The sequence below is a fragment of the Dasypus novemcinctus genome, chromosome 14 (genome assembly GCF_030445035.2).
Source record: "Dasypus novemcinctus isolate mDasNov1 chromosome 14, mDasNov1.1.hap2, whole genome shotgun sequence".
NCBI classification, from domain to species: domain Eukaryota; kingdom Metazoa; phylum Chordata; class Mammalia; order Cingulata; family Dasypodidae; genus Dasypus; species Dasypus novemcinctus.
The window spans coordinates 62,343,925-62,359,854 of record NC_080686.1 but is presented as its reverse complement, the minus strand read 5'-3'; the positions used below and the strand labels follow the sequence as shown (position 1 = coordinate 62,359,854).

The window sequence follows — 15,930 nt, the reverse complement described above, 5'->3', positions numbered from 1 at the left end:
TGGGTGTGAACACATTGTAAGCAGGAACTTTGATGAAGTTACTTCAGTTAAGGTGTGGCCCACCTCAATCATAATGGGTCTTAATCCTATTACTGAAGTCCATTTTAAACTGAAAGCAATTCAGAGAGAGAGAGAGAAAGCCACAGGAAGAAAGAAGCTAAAATCAGCAAAACCTGGAAGAGAATGGAGAAGCCAGAAGAGGCTGCCATGTGCCTTGCCATTTGACAAGCTAAGGACCAAGAATCATTGGGAGCTAGATCGCCCTAGTCTTCAAAGAGAAAGCTTGGCCTTGATGATGCCTTGATTTGGATTTCTTTTTAGCCTCAAAAAACTGTAAGCAAATAAATTCCTTTTGTTTAATCCAACCCATTTCATGGTATTTGCTTGGGCATCCTAGGAAACTAAAACAGGTGAGTTAATCTTTATAGAAAAATTCCTGCTAAAACATGAAAAAGGAGTGCCAGAATTAGAATATTACTCTTTTGCAATCTCCAGCAAATTTAGGAACTTCAAAGGCTGCTAACATCATAAAATAGACTTTCAGACATTACAGTCCTCCTGATGGCACAACACCTCTTACAAAATAGTCTTGATTAAAATAAGAAAACAAAAAACAAATAAACCTAAATCTGATCAAGCCAACTACCAAATTGAATGTAGGAAATATGGAGGACAGGGGAACAGACAAAATCCAAACTATGGTAAACTCTACAGAATAAATTATCTGGTTTCTTCAATATATAAATTGCAAGTGTTGGGGAAAAAAAGAGACGGAGGGGGGAACCTATTAATAAAAGAAATACGAAAGATATATCAACTTACAGCAATGAGTGGATCTTATTTGGCTTCTAATTAAAACAAACAAACATATATATACACACACACACACACACACCTATACAGAAGCACCTACATACCCACATATACTATGATATTTATAAGAAAACTGGAAATTTGAACACTGACTGGGTATTTGATGATCTTGAGGAATTATTTTCTTTTTAGGTTTGATAATGGTATCATGTTTATGTTTTTAAAAGTCCTTATTTTTTGGAGATACATATTGAAAAATTACAGATGAAATAATATGTTGCATGGGATTTGCTTCAAAATAACACAAGAGATGGGGAAGTGAATAGGGGAATATAAGATACAATATTGGCCATAAGTTGACAACTGCTTAGGTGGGAGGTTAATTATTCAATTCAGTCTAATTTTGTATATGTTTGAAACTGAGATGAGAATGAGTATGGTATGTGAGGGAAAAGTCATATTAGAAGATGAATCAAATCTCTTTCATTTGCCTCCAAACCATCAAATTCCTCCCATCCCTCTTCAATTTCAGTGGGTGATCTTGCTTCTAGCTTCATGGATAAAAGTATATCCATTAAATTTCCTTCGATTTCTTGCTAACAAACTGAAAACTACCTGCAAACGCCACAATTCTCCTTCCTTTCCTTAATTTATTGTATAAAATAGAGATGCTCCTCTCTTTTACAATTCATCCATACATGTGCATTGGGACTATTCCCTTTGTTCCTTCTCAGGAACCCATTTTTATCTTTTCTCCTTTAGTTTCTCTGACTCTTCTCGCAACTGGACCATTCTTACTGATATTTAAACATGAAAAAACTCAAGTCTCTTTCATCACATATGCAAAAAACCCAAAACTCTGATCCCAAATGCCTCTTCATATACTTCTCTCATTCTTATTCTTCCTCTACACAGGAGACCTTGTGTCTATTCTTCCTCCCAAACTTCTTGGGAGAGTTATTTATACTCTCTGCTCCTATTTCTTTACCTATTGCTTGTTCTCTACTCTGCAATGCACTCTAGACTACGGTCCATCCAGGTCAATCCAATAGGAAAAAAAACAACAAAAAAAATTTGTTATAGTTACACTGTCTATAAATCCATTAGATATTTTTCATTTCTCATTTTACTGGACTAGAAACATTATTTGACATTGTTAATTACCTTTTCCTTTTTGAAACATGCTTTTTCTTTGGCTTCTTTGAAATTATACCCTCCAAATTTTCCTTAGCTGTCAGTTTCCCTTCTAGACTCTTTTTTCTTCTATTAGCCATTATACACTGATTGAACTTTAAAGTCATAGGCTCCTTTCTTTATTTCCTTTTTTTCCCTGTGGAATCTCATCCATGTCCATGGCTACAATTAACATCTATATATTCACAGGTGCAACTTATATTTTAGGAAGCAATTAGAGAAATGGATGGAGTTAAATGATTGCTATTTTTTACTATTATATAAGATTTATTTATTTATTTCTCCCCACCCCTTGTTTTTCACTTGCTGTGCCTATTCATCTTGTTTCTTTAGGAGGCAATGGGAGCCGATCCTGGGACCTCTGTTGTGGGAGGGAGGTGCCTAACCACTTGAGCCACCTCTACTCCCTGCTTCTGTTGTGTCTCTCATTCTATATTTCCTCCCCATGTCTCTTATTGCATTATCTTGTTGTGTCAGCTCACTGTCTTCTTTAAGAGGTATGGGAACTTCTGCTCCCTGCTTTGTTGTGTCTCTCATTATGTTTCTTTTTCTTGTGTCTCTTGTTGTGTCAGCTTGCTGTGCCTGCCCATCACATCAGCTTGCTGTCTTCTTTAGGAGGCACCAGGATCCAAACCAGTGACCTCCCAGTTGCCTGAGCTACATCTGCTTCCCTAACAATTGCATTTTAATGAACTTCTAATTTTAGAATAGTTACAGATTTACAGAAAAATTGTGAATTTAAAAGAGAATTCCATGTTTCCCATAACCAGTTTCTCCTATTGTTGACATCTTACATTAGTATATTTGTATACTAATATTAGTATATTAGTAAATTAGTACATTTGTCACAATTAATGAACTAATATTGATACATTAGAATTTGATAAAGTCCATACTTTATTCATATAACAACCTGATTTTAATACCAAAATTTCTACCGTAGAATCATCAACCATATTAATTGCTTTCCAATACTATGGAGTGAAGGTCTGGCTGACAGTGGTGCCTCCTGGGGATTCTACCTCCCAGGCACTTGGCTAAGGAGTAGGACACGAATTGTCACAGAAGTCAGCTGTGGGATGGCAGAGTAGTAAGAGGTAAGAGGCTCAAGGTCTCATGCAGGGGAGTTGGTGGAGTGACTTACATATGATTATACGTGCATTTTTTTCTTCATTATTTTCTTTTAAGTTTTACATTAAAAAAATATGAGGTCCCAATAAATCCTCCACCCCACCCACCCCACCCCTCCCACATCAACAACCTCTTCCATCATTGCAGCACATCCACTGCACCTGGTGAATACATTCTGGAGCATTGCTAAACCACATGGACTGTGGTCCACATTGTAGTCCACACTCTCCCCCAGTCCACCCAGTGGGCCATGACAGGACACACAATGTCCAGCATCCATCCCTGCAGCACCACCTAGGACAACTCCAAATCCTGAAAATGCCCCCACACCATATCTCTTCTTCCCTCTCCCGACCATCAGCAGCCACCGTGGTTACCCTCTGCACATCACTACTACAATTTCTTCCCTTACTAATCACAATAGTTTCCCAGCAGAACACCAGTAAGTCCACTCTAATCCATATTCTATTCCTCCATCTTGTGAACCTGGGATGGCTATCCCAGTACCCCTCTACATCAAGAGGGGGTTTAGATTCCATTTTAAAAGATGAATTTGGTTGCAGAGTGGAAAACAGATAAGAGGGGCTACAGTACATGTAAAGGGCCAATTAAGAGAATACTGAGGGAAGTGGATGTGGCTCAAGCAATTGGGCTCCTATATACCATATAGAAGGTCCACGGTTGGATGCCCAGGGCTTCCTGGTGAAGGCAAGCCGGCCCGTGTGGTGAGCTGGCCAGCGTGGAGTGCTGGCTTGCGCAGAGTACTGCCTCGTGCAGGAGTGCTGCCGCATGCAGGAGTCCTGGCTCATGAGGAGAGTTGGTGCAACAAGGTGATGCAAAAAAGGAGACACAGAAGAGAGATAATAAGAGACACAGCAGACCAGGGAGTTGAGGTGGCGCAAGAGAATGACTGCCTCTCTCTCACTCTGGAAGGTCCCAGGATTGGTTTCCAGAGCCGCCTAATGAGAATATAAGCAGACACAGAAGAACACACAGTGAATGGACACAGAGAGCAGACAACGGAGGAAGGGGGAGAAATAAATAAGTTTTAAAAATCTTTAAAAAAAAAGTATATTGAAGTCATGCTGATGAGAGTTAATGATAAGTTGGATCAGGGAACATGACAAAAATGGAAAGGGGTGAAATGTTTCATAGGTATTGGAAAAGCAAAATCCACAGACTATGGTAATGTGGATTAAGGGAGAAGGAGATATATGCATGACTTTCAGATTTCTGACGGTTCAAACTAGGTGGAGAGTAATCCTATTTGCTGAGATGAGAAATACTTGAAGAATACCTTTTTGTTCTTTATTTTTTATTTGAGAGAATTGGAAGAGATCATGAGTTTTGCCTTAGATTTTAAAATGTATATATAATCATATCACCACACATACACCTGCTATGTATGCCCTGCTTAAAACTCTTCAATGGTTTCTCATTGTCTTAAGATAAATCCTAAAAACTTTTAATCTAGCTAAAAAGAGACCCAGCATGGCTTGGCCCCTACCTCTATCTACGGTTTCACCTCATACCACTGTTTCTTCACTCCTGTCCTTCACAGTTGTTTTCTGTTCCTTCTGTGTACTGTGATCCCTGTCCCCACCTAGTCTTCTGCACATTTTGCCAGAAATCCACCTTCTCCTCCCTATCCTTAGTTAGTTAACTTCTTTTCATCTTGTGGAACACATCTTAATTGTCAGTTACTCAGAGAAGCCTTTCCTACATTGCCACTCTTTGATGACTTCAGAGTACTTCATGGTACTTATATTAGCTTGTAATTATATTCTATTTCATGTGGCTATTCAGTGATTAAATTCTTTTTCTACTAGACTGTGTATTTCTTAAGAGAAGGGACTATCTTTTTTCTACCACTGTATTTCCAAAGCTGAAAATAATACATACAATATTTTAAGTGTTGATAAATATTTGTTGTGAAAATAAACAAAGTAAAGAGCTTCACTGGGGATTACAGCCATCATTTTAGAAGTTAAAGGGATCTTAGAACAATACTCTTCTGTTACAAAAGAAAATATTGAGATTCAAAGAGGTAAAATGAATTTAGTTAGGCTCACATGCTTAGTGGCAGCTAAACTTGGATTGTCCAGATGACAGTGGATTATGGCAAGCCTCAAAGGTTAAGAGGTTTGACCTAAAGAACTGAGGAAGGTGGGTGGTCAAGATTCATAGAGTTTGGCAGGGTAAGCCAAATTGAGCAATGGCATAGGAGGCAGGTTATTAAATCAAAGGAAAATCTTAAGTTAGGATTACTAGTAAGAATCAGGTAAACAGGGTGTAAGTCTATACCTGGGAGGTAGCAGGCATATTGCAGAAATATTAAAATACAAAACAAAGCAAAACTAATATACTTGGAATAAAAAGAAGTATAAATAAAAAATGTTAAGATTGTCAGTGGATATGACAGGAATACTTTTGCTATCACTTAGCAGATATAAAGGAATTTGAATATTGACTAGATAATAGGAAGGGGTAAGCCAGGAGAGGGGAGAACAATAGTTTAATGTAATGTGAATATGTTGAATTTTAAATAATTAAACATATCTAATAGGCAGATGGAGAAACAGTCCTGGAGTTGGGGAATAAGTCAAAACTGGAGCTAGGCATTTGGGAGTCATTAACATAGAAGAGTGAGCTGAGGCTGTGATCAGAAGGCTTAAGAGGTAAGATCAGAAGGTTTAAGATTGTGTCTTTCAGAAGGAGTAGAGGGAAGTGGACTTGGCCCAGTGGTTAGGGCATCTACCTACCACATGGGAGGCCCGCGGTTCAAACCCCGGGCCTCCTTGACCTGTGTGATGAGCTGGCCCATGTGCAGTGCTGATGCGCACAAGGAGTGCCCTGCCACGCAGGGGTGTCCCCCACATAGGGGAGCCCCACACGCAAGGAGTGCGCCCAGTAAGGAGAGCCGCCCAGCGTGAAAGAAAGTGCAGCCTGCCCAGGAATGGTGCCGCACACACGGAGAGCTGACACAACAAGATGACACAACAAAAAGAAACACAGATTCCCAGTGCCACTGATAAGGATAGAAGCGGTCACAGAAAAATACACAGCAAATGGACACAGAGAGCAGACAACTGGGGGAGGGGGGGAAAGGGAGAGAAATAAATTTTAAAAAAAGAAAAGAAGGAGTAGAGCTAAAGAGGAAGAGGAGGAACAGCTATATGCAAGCAGAAAGTTGGAAACTTAGAGTTCAGAGGAGTTAGACAATATTCTTTTTTCTTTCACCTAGCCTCTTCCAGGTTCCTAGACAGATATCCCACAATTAGCCTCATTCCCTTCACACAAAATCAGATCAAATAAAGAATCTAAGTAACTGTCACTCCACCGACTTCCCTGCATGAGACCTTGAGCCTCTTACCTCTTACTACTCTGCCATCCCCTCAACCGACTTCTGTGACTCTTAGTGTCCTACTCCTTAGCCAAGTGCCTGGGAGGTAGAGTCCCCAGGAGGCACCACTGTCGTCCCCAGGAGGCACCACTGTCAGTCAGACCTTCACTCCATAGTATTGGAAAGCAATTAATATGGTTGATGATTCTACAGTAGAAATTTTGGTATTAAAATCAGGTTGTTATATGAATAAAGTATGGACTTTATCAAATTCTAATGTATCAATATTAGTTCATTAATTGTGACAAATGTAACATACTAATGTAAGATTGTCAACAATAGGAGAAACTGGGCATGGAGAACATGGGCACTCTCCGAAATCTATAATTTTTCTGTAAAACCTATAACTATTCTAAAATAAAAAGTTTATTAAAAAGCAATTGTTAAACACCATTCATTTCTCTAATTGCTTGCTAAAATATAAGTTATAGTTGAAAAAAACTAAGGTTAAAACAGTGAAAACTATCTTGCATTTAAAATTCTTGGTCCATTTCCTATATGGCACCCTGACATCAAGTTTACTGTTTCATTTTGATAAATCATGAGGAAAATAAACCATGATAATATAATGCTGATGCTATAAACTAAAACCCATAAAACTCAGGAAATGTAAAAGTCAAGATTCCTACAGTTTTATTAACTAGTTTACATTTCTTAAATGTGGAAGATGGTCTGCAAGTATGGCTGTAAAACTGAATTAAGATAGAGACAGGGCTTCAGTGATTAGGGTATGAGCCTTGGCCCTCCTTCTGGAAAGAGAAAGGGGGGCAAAGGGTTAAATACCAGTGCAACATTAAGAGAAATGAATGAATGAATTAAAATTAACTTAAAATGTTTTCTTTAGTTTTGAATCTATTTATATTTAAAAATCTTATCACTTATCCTTCATTTTCTACTCTAGGAGATGCCATTTCCTGATAAGGGAGGCCAACTGAGTCATCTCTATCAGGTATTTTATTTTCCTGAATCAGTCACCTTCAAGATACATATGAATTAATCCCCACTGAGTAATGTGTTCAGTATTAACAGATTATAAAAGCTAAATTCACCAAGAAAAGTAAAAACATTTTACAATACACATATTTGGAGTGAATAACTTAAAAATTCTACTTTATATTCACATAAATAAAAATATTTGAATGGTATGTTACTGTACTTCAGAAGTCTTTGTAAGCAATATTTTACATAGATTCAATAGACAATCTCATTCAAACAAAAGAGGTCTGTGGAAATGGTATGGTCTAGGATGTTTAGGACTTTTTAAAAGTAGAAATTAAAAATCACTGCAACTTATAAAACAGTAAATTAATCCATAAAACATAAGCAGAAATCAGTACACAAAATGAGATTACAACCAACTAAAAATGAGATAAGTTTTTAAAACAAAAATCAAATAAACCCAGAGATGAAACAATTCTAAAGCTAGAATGAAATCCAAAAAACTGAACAATACACAGGTAAATTAATGAACAGGTTAAACAGGGAGGGACAAAAGGATGATTTTATTAAGAGAAGAAGACATCAGTGGCCAGGCGCTTCAACTACACTGTATACAAAACAAAAGAAATGTGAAATCACATTCCTAACTTTGTGTTTGATATAGCCATGTTACTTAAATTATATGAGGAATCTGGCATGCTAATTAATTTTAAATAAAACAAATGACTAGAGAATGTTGTCCCAATTCGGCACATTTTTTTCTTTGTCATAATCTAAACGTCATTTCATGGCTACAGTGACAGTGGTTCAAAATTATTTCTGCAAAAGAAAGGGGGAAAAAAAACCTACCAAGGAGTGCAAATGTTTTTTGCAAACGACCCTGAGTTAATTAGAAAAATCTGCACCCTTACCAGTTCTTCTCACGTGTCAGCTCTCATTAAATTAAAAAAAAAAAAAAATCCCATTTCAAAGTTAAGAAATCCCATGGTTAACAAAACTTTTAAAATGGGATCAAGTGGGCACATTCCTACATTTCTGCATGATGTCATACCAAACAGTTCACAGCTGAATTTGCAAAAACTATGAATGATTCTTCAATATCAGAAATATCTGATCTAATGCTAATTTTTTCTCTATAGGCTAACAGTGTTGGGAACAGGTGGCCCTGCTTTCAATTACAGAGGGCTAGCATGCCAGTGTGAGGCCTGGATTAGTTCACCTTCTCACGGGGAATTTTCCTCGGTAGGGAATGGATTTATTATGGCTTCACACATGGAATGGAGCTCATGTCAGCTGAGGGCAGTGACACATCATATGATTTAAATTAACCTGCTGTGGACTGTTCCGCGTGGCTTAGATTGTGTATTAAAATGACGACATTCTAAAAACAGCTTGAAAGAAACCAGGATTGCTGAACTGCAATGGTTTCAATTTGTTCCAACTAATCTGTCACCTGCTGGAGATATTATTCTAGTGGGTTTTTGGTAGCTGCTGTTTTCCAGGTTTCTCCAAGCCCCTGACCTTGCTAATGGGTACAATTGTTGCCTCTGAAGGAAGGAGGTGGGGGTTGGGAGCTCTTTGAAGAGGTTTTTGATGTAGAAGTTGGGACTTGCCATTTCCTCTAAAGAACTATTAAGTAAACAGAGGAAATAAGGGAACACTCATGAATTTCCAAAAACAAATGCTAAAGAACAACATTTGTATCATTTTGTTCAGATGAAATAAACCCTAAAAAACACATCAGAATTCAAAAGCTGAATTCAAAAGCTGTTAAATTCATACCTTTGTGAAGAAAATTTAAGGTTAGGTAGCTATTTCCTCTACCTTTCAGGTCATAACTTTTATTGCTACTATAACCTTTATTCAAGAGCAAGAAAAAATTAGATGGAAATATAATACTTTAGAGATGCAACAAAATGTGTTCTTTGGGAATGATGCTTAAATAGATTGTATATAGATTAAAAAATAATGGGAGCAAAAAGATTTTTAATGGTAATATTGAAAAAAATTAGATGGGGGATTATGGTAGTGTGAAATATTATAAAGCTAAAATTTGTTCCCCTGTCTCAGTATAAATTATACTTCTCTCAGTATCCTATTACCTAATCTGGAAAAAATATAATTTTCTTGAGGTGCCAAAAATCTATAAAAGGATACATTCATATGGCAAGAAATGCGTTAACATGTCCTCTTATTCCCACTTAAATTAGTGGTTCTCAAGTCTTGCTACTTGCTATAGCTTTTTTTTTTTAAGATTTATTTTTTATTTTATTTATTTCTGTCCCCTTCTCCCCATTGTCTGTTCTCTGTGTCCTTTTGCTGCATGTTCTGTGTCCACTTGCACCCTTAGTGGCACCGGGAAACTGCGTCTCTTTTTTGTTGCATCATCTTGCTGTGTCAGCTCTCCGTGTGTGCAGTGCCATTCTTGGGCGGGCTGTGCTTTTTTTCGTGCAGGGTGGCTCTCTTGCAGGGCACACTCCTTGCGCATGGGACATCCCCACATGGGGGCGCCCCTGCGTGGCACAGCACTCCTTGTGTGCGGCACCTCTGCGCATGGTCTAGCTCACCACACGGATCAGGAGGCCCTGGATCTCGAATCCTGGACCCTCCCATATGGTAGGTGGATGCTCTACCAGTTGAGCCACATCCACTTCCGTGCTATAGTTTTTTGATCTCTAAGTTAATACAGAGTGACAATCTGGTTTGCTATGTGGTGAGAGAATATAATTATTCTATGAAATAACATCTACTTATCTAAGTGACAAATTGTTTACAGTGAGAAAATTTCTGTCTAATGTAAACACTTGAGCATTTCAAGGCTGTTAAGTATTAAAATACTGCTAAAGCAGGAGTCCCACATAGCTGATATACAACTCAAACAAATCGTCCCTCAAAAAATTTATGAAAGGAAAGTACTTTTGGTTAAAATGTTTTATATGTTGAAGAATTTAAGCCATTCACTGGATGCTCTATTTCATTTTTTCATAATGAAAGCACCATTTTCTTTTTCTTTCAAGGAGGTACCAGAGATTGAACCCAGGACCTGGTACATGGGAAGCAGGCATTCAACCACTTGAGCTACATCTGCTCCCCTAATACATTTTTTTTTAAAGAGGTACTGGGGATTGTACCCAGGACCATGTACATGGGAAGCAGGTGCTCAACCTCTAAGCTACATGGGCTCCCCAGTGAGAGCTGGCTTTTTCATTTGTTTGTTTTTAAAAGGTGGCCCGGGACCTCGTACATGGGATGTAGATGCTCAACCACTTGGCTACATCCATTCCCTTAAAAGCACCATTTTAAAACCACTCATCTTCTTTGTCTCATTCCTCTTTCCCATGCCCCAAAATAAACTGCAGTTTGACCTTCAAAAACTGTATATGATGGTCTTAAAAATCACATACCTGTAACACACACTTTCTTATATATATTAGTTGTATAAAATCTTGCTACAAGTAGAATATTCTTCAGATCAATAGCAACCACTTCAACAAGGAGCTTGTTAGAAATGTAGAATTTCAGGCCCTACCCTCTAGAACTACTAAATCACCATTTGCATCTTTTTTTTTTTTTAAGATTTATTTATTTCTCTCCCTCCTGCCCCCCCAGTTGTCTGCTCTGTGTGTCCATTCGATGTGTGTTCTTCTGTGACTGCTTCTATCCTTATCAGCAGCACCGGGAATCTGTGTTTCTTTTTGTTGTGTCATCTTGTTGTGTCAGCTCTCTGAGTGTGTGGCACCATTCTTGGGCAGGCTGCACTTTCTTTCATGCTGGGTGGCTCTCCTTACTGGGCGCAATCCTTGCATGTGGGGCTCTCCTATGTGGGGGACACCCCTGTGTGGCAGGGCACTCCTTGCGCACATCAGCACTGTGCATGAGCCAGCTCCACACAGATCAAGGAGGCCCAGGGTTTGAATCGTGGCCCTCCCATGTGGTAGGCGGATGCCCTATCCATTGGGCCAAGTCTGCTTCCCACCATTTGCATCTTAACAAGCTCTCCAAAGGTGCTTCAAAGGCAGACTCAAGTTTGAGAGGTACCACTGTAAAATAACTTTCAATTCATTCACTTAACACACTGAATCTCGAAACACATTATCGCTATTATTAAATGGACACAAAATCAGAAACAATATATATCTAAATTCAAATTTTTAAAAGTATAAGAAACACGAAATAAAGCTATTTAAAAATTGCATTACTATACTCTCACATTATATGCTGAAGTTATAAATATATTATTTTTCATCCATTCATAAGCATTTCTCTTAAAATTCAATTGATTTGGTTGCTTTGAAAACATAGTGCACAATTTACTGTTGACTTGTTTACATCCCTTTTACAAATAGATGCAGTTCAGTAAAATGTAAACTACAAGAGAACTTTCTAGGCAAAGTGAGTGAAAGATTTCACCTAAAAACAAAACTGAAACTAAAAATGAGAAACTAAAGGGAAATCCCAAGTCTCCCTGTCACTGTTCCATGAACTAATAACCATGTATTCTTACTCTATTTCATCCATTCTAGCACACCCCTCTTTTCACACTTGGACAACTTTTGAAATCAGGATGTGTTCTGCAATTGATGTAATAAAAAAGCACTATATCATTGTTTAAATGGTAGTTCTCTTTTTTCTTAGTGGTCCATAAGATAATCTTTTCCCTATAATTGTTGATGGCTTGGACTCAATGTACTGTGGTAATTCATACTTACTAACCAAGCACTAACACTCATACTCTTCAAAATCTACCCCTTACCTCACCCCAAAGCCTTCTCTCCAACACTAATGACTTACATATCCTTCATCATCAGCTTTTAAACCATGTTTAGATATTTACCATGATTAGAAATATTCCTTCACATTCTACACCTTTAAAATTACAGCACTTGGGAATCATGCTTAAGAAGGACTGGGCCCCTGTGAAATCCCCAGTGTAGGTGGTTACGGGCTGTTTATTCCGGGCATCACAACAGGCCTTCTTTTCCACCTGCAGCTATGGACCCTAAGTGAATCTGCAGCCTCAGCACAAATATTCAACAAGGTCTACATATGGGTCTTTTTTACTCATCAAAATTCATGCCTTGAGGAGAATTTAGCTGGAGATCTTGAGTGTAATGTCATTGTTTAAATTTTTAATGAAGAAATTAATTTTTCTTTGATGGTTCACATACAGAAGCACTGTAAGTGTAAAATAACAAAAAAGGAAAATTGTAATGTAGCAATTTCTGTTAAATAAATAGCTAAGACCTCACTGGGGTAAGGGAAGAATAACAGAATAAGAGAAGAAAAGGAACATGAGAAGGAAGAAAAATAGAAAGAGCTGTAAAAAAGGAGGAGGAGGAGGAAGAGGAGAGAGAAGAATTATGCTGAAGTTGGTAAAGTGTGTAAGTTAAAATTTACGTCTTTGAAGTCACGAAGGCCTGGGTTTGAATGACTCCTCCGCAGCTATGAACTTGGGCAAGTGCTTGTTTATTCATAAAACAAATACACCAAATACTCTTAATTCATAAAATAGGAATAATTCTCCTTGGTTCTATATGAATATATAAAGCACTCAGTGCCTGTGACTCAATAAGCACTCAACACATTTTTTTTTTAAGATTTATTTTATTTATTTCTCTCCCCTTTTCCCCCCATTGTCTGCTCTCTGTGTCCATTTGCTGTGTGTTCTTCTGCGTCTGCTTGCATTATCCAGTGGCACTAGGAAACTGTGTCTCTTTTTCGTTTCGTCATCTTGCTTTATCAGCTCTCCATGTGTGCAGCGCCATTCCTGGGTGGGCTGTGCTTTTTTCAAGTGGGGCGGCTCTCCTAGTGGGGTGCACTCCTTGTGCATGGGGCACCCCTATGCGGGGGCGCCCCTGTGTGGCACAGCACTCCTTGCATGTGGCAGCGCTGCACGTGGGCTAGTTACCACACAGGTCAGGAGGCCCTGGAGATTGAACCCTGGACCCTCCATATGGTAGACAGACGCTCTATCAGTTGAGCCACGTCTGCTTCCACAATACATTTTGATATGTTTTTATCTATCTAAACTGAGTGCTTACTATATCTCAAACACTTTGCTAAACATTTGAAATAAGTGTACCTATTTCATCTATGTACACTATCTCATGTATGTACATCATGTATCTTGTCCATCTCTCCATCCATCCATTCTCTTCATTTTATAGGTGAGGAAACTGAGACACAGGAGATTAGATCAACTCCTTAAGGTGACACAGTTAATTGTTAATAGAAAAAGTAGAAATAAACCTTGGGTTGTTGGCATCCAGTCAACTATTCTTTAATTGATAACTAATTTCTGTCAGATTAAAGGTAATTTTTAAAGCATATCTCTATTTTTTTTTTTAAGATTTATTTTTTATTTCTCTCCCCTCCCCGCTGCATTGTCTGCTCTCTGTGTCCATTCACTGTGTGTTGTTCTGTGTCCGCTTGCATTCTTGTCAGCGGCACCGGGAATCTGTGTCTCTTTTTGTTGCTTCATCTTGCTGTGTCAGCTGTCTGTGTGTGTGGTGCCACTCCTGGGCAGGTTGCGCTTTTTTTGCAGGGGCGGCTCTCCATGCGGAGTACACTCCTTGCACGTGGGACTCCCCAATGCGGGGGACACCACTGCGTGACACGGCACTCCTTGCACACATCAGCACTGCACATGGACCAGCTTACCACACATGGTCAGGAGACACTGGGTTTGAACCCTGAACCTCGCATGTGGTAGGCGGACACTCTATCAGTTGAGCCAAATCTGCTTCCCTCTATTTGTCTTTTGATCTCTAGAATGGACCAACTGAAAAGGGCATGTTTCTGGAAAACAAACTACTCATTTCTGGCAAGCAATATCAAGATTACTATATAATAGATTCTATGTATATGTTAATATAGTCATATTAAAAGAATAAACACAGACTTAAATTCTGACTTTCTTACCTGGTCCATTAAGAAAGTCTTTAATTTGTAGCATTACAAGGGAAGGTGGAATACCACTTTTGCTGTCTATTTCTCCAGGTACTGTCTGCAGCCAAACTGTGCAGTAGTCAAGGGCTTCTGGCAGAGTCTTTCCAGAATCTGAAGTGTAAATTAAAAATAAAAACATCAATCACATCGCAAATCATTTTGGTCTAAGATTTCACACTGATAAACAAGAGAAAAATATTTGGTTAAATAATTTTATGCAATCTACATTGGTTCATTTGTGTGTACGCATATATTTATATCCAGAAAGCTAGGTGGAATGACAAAACTATATTTTTCAAAACCAGGTCAAAGAGGAAAAGATATCTCAAATCTTAACTTATATCATCTTTTAGTGAAGGTAAAGTTTCCATACTTTGTGAGCTGTGACTGTTAACAGTTGAGTAGTTGGATATTTTTTAAACATGATATAGGAAACAAATTAAAGGGAAAAAACGGTAACCTTTTCATCTAAAAAAAAAAAAGTCATATATGTTCAAAGATGCAGTGTATTAGTGTGACTCAGGGGTTACTTGATCTGTTTCAGAGTTTTACTGACACTACAATCACTTTTTATTGGTAGGCTTTTGAAGTAAACTTCAGTAGTTTTTTCCATAGCCATTAATGACAAAAATTGGTCAATGTTTCAATAGTCACAATTATCAGTAACAGTTGAGGGTTTTTTGTTGTTGTTGTTTAATACTATATATTTTTTGCTTTTTTCTGCTAAATATTGTGTATTACATATTTTTTTTAGCTATTGGTAATGGTATACTGAATTTGCTTTTTAATGCTTGGCAATCTATGTTTTTTATTTAAATAGCTCTTTAAATAAAAATGACTGCTGTATCCTAGCATACAATGCAATAGGCTTTTTTTTTAAACTTCTAAATATTCAGTATTTCTTTAGTTTTAAGATTGTTTTTCTCTGTCTGTTTTAATGGCCTCTGAATGTCAATTTTATAGGGATGTTCTTGCCACAGAGTCCATCTATTTCATTTTCAGTTGATTTGAAATGTGTTATTAAAGTGTTATTTATTTTAGGTTTTATTGATTGGATTGCTTTCAAGAATAGCATTTACATACAGTGTATTATATCCAACATATGGTTATATAGTATTACTGTCATATGTGAACTGGGCATATAAATTCTGCCTTGGAATTTGTATTTCTTGACCTTATCATGTGATCCTTATGAAATTTGGCACATATGAACCTTTATGTGATTTCAAAGAAAATACTGAAAGCAATTGATCATGACATTAGATCTATGTGGTAAAGATCAAACACTAAGCCAGTGCATTTTCCCCTTTTATATGATCAGTGAATTTAAAGCAGTGAGATATGTATAGTAGATTCATTATACCAGGAAGACTATACTATTCTCTTTTTCAAATACAGTGGTCAAATCTTGTGAAAGGATGTTAAAGGTTTGCTGCTAGTAGGATCTATATTCAGTTCATAGGAGTCATATGACCTGCCAGGATCTGAAAGTGTCCATTTCT

The 15,930-nt window shown here is 37.8% G+C and overlaps 1 protein-coding gene across 4 annotated transcripts in view; it reads right to left on the bottom strand.

Annotated features, from left to right (window-relative positions):
• VPS13B (vacuolar protein sorting 13 homolog B) overlaps positions 1-15,930 on the bottom strand; it is a 1,042,333-nt gene that overhangs the window by 238,672 nt on the left and 787,731 nt on the right. For all 4 annotated transcript variants that reach the window (XM_071207936.1, XM_071207935.1, XM_058275777.1 and 1 more), the window contains one exon: positions 14,402-14,539. In XM_071207936.1, coding sequence (XP_071064037.1) covers positions 14,402-14,539 — 138 coding nt within the window. The remainder of the gene's footprint in view (positions 1-14,401; positions 14,540-15,930) is intronic.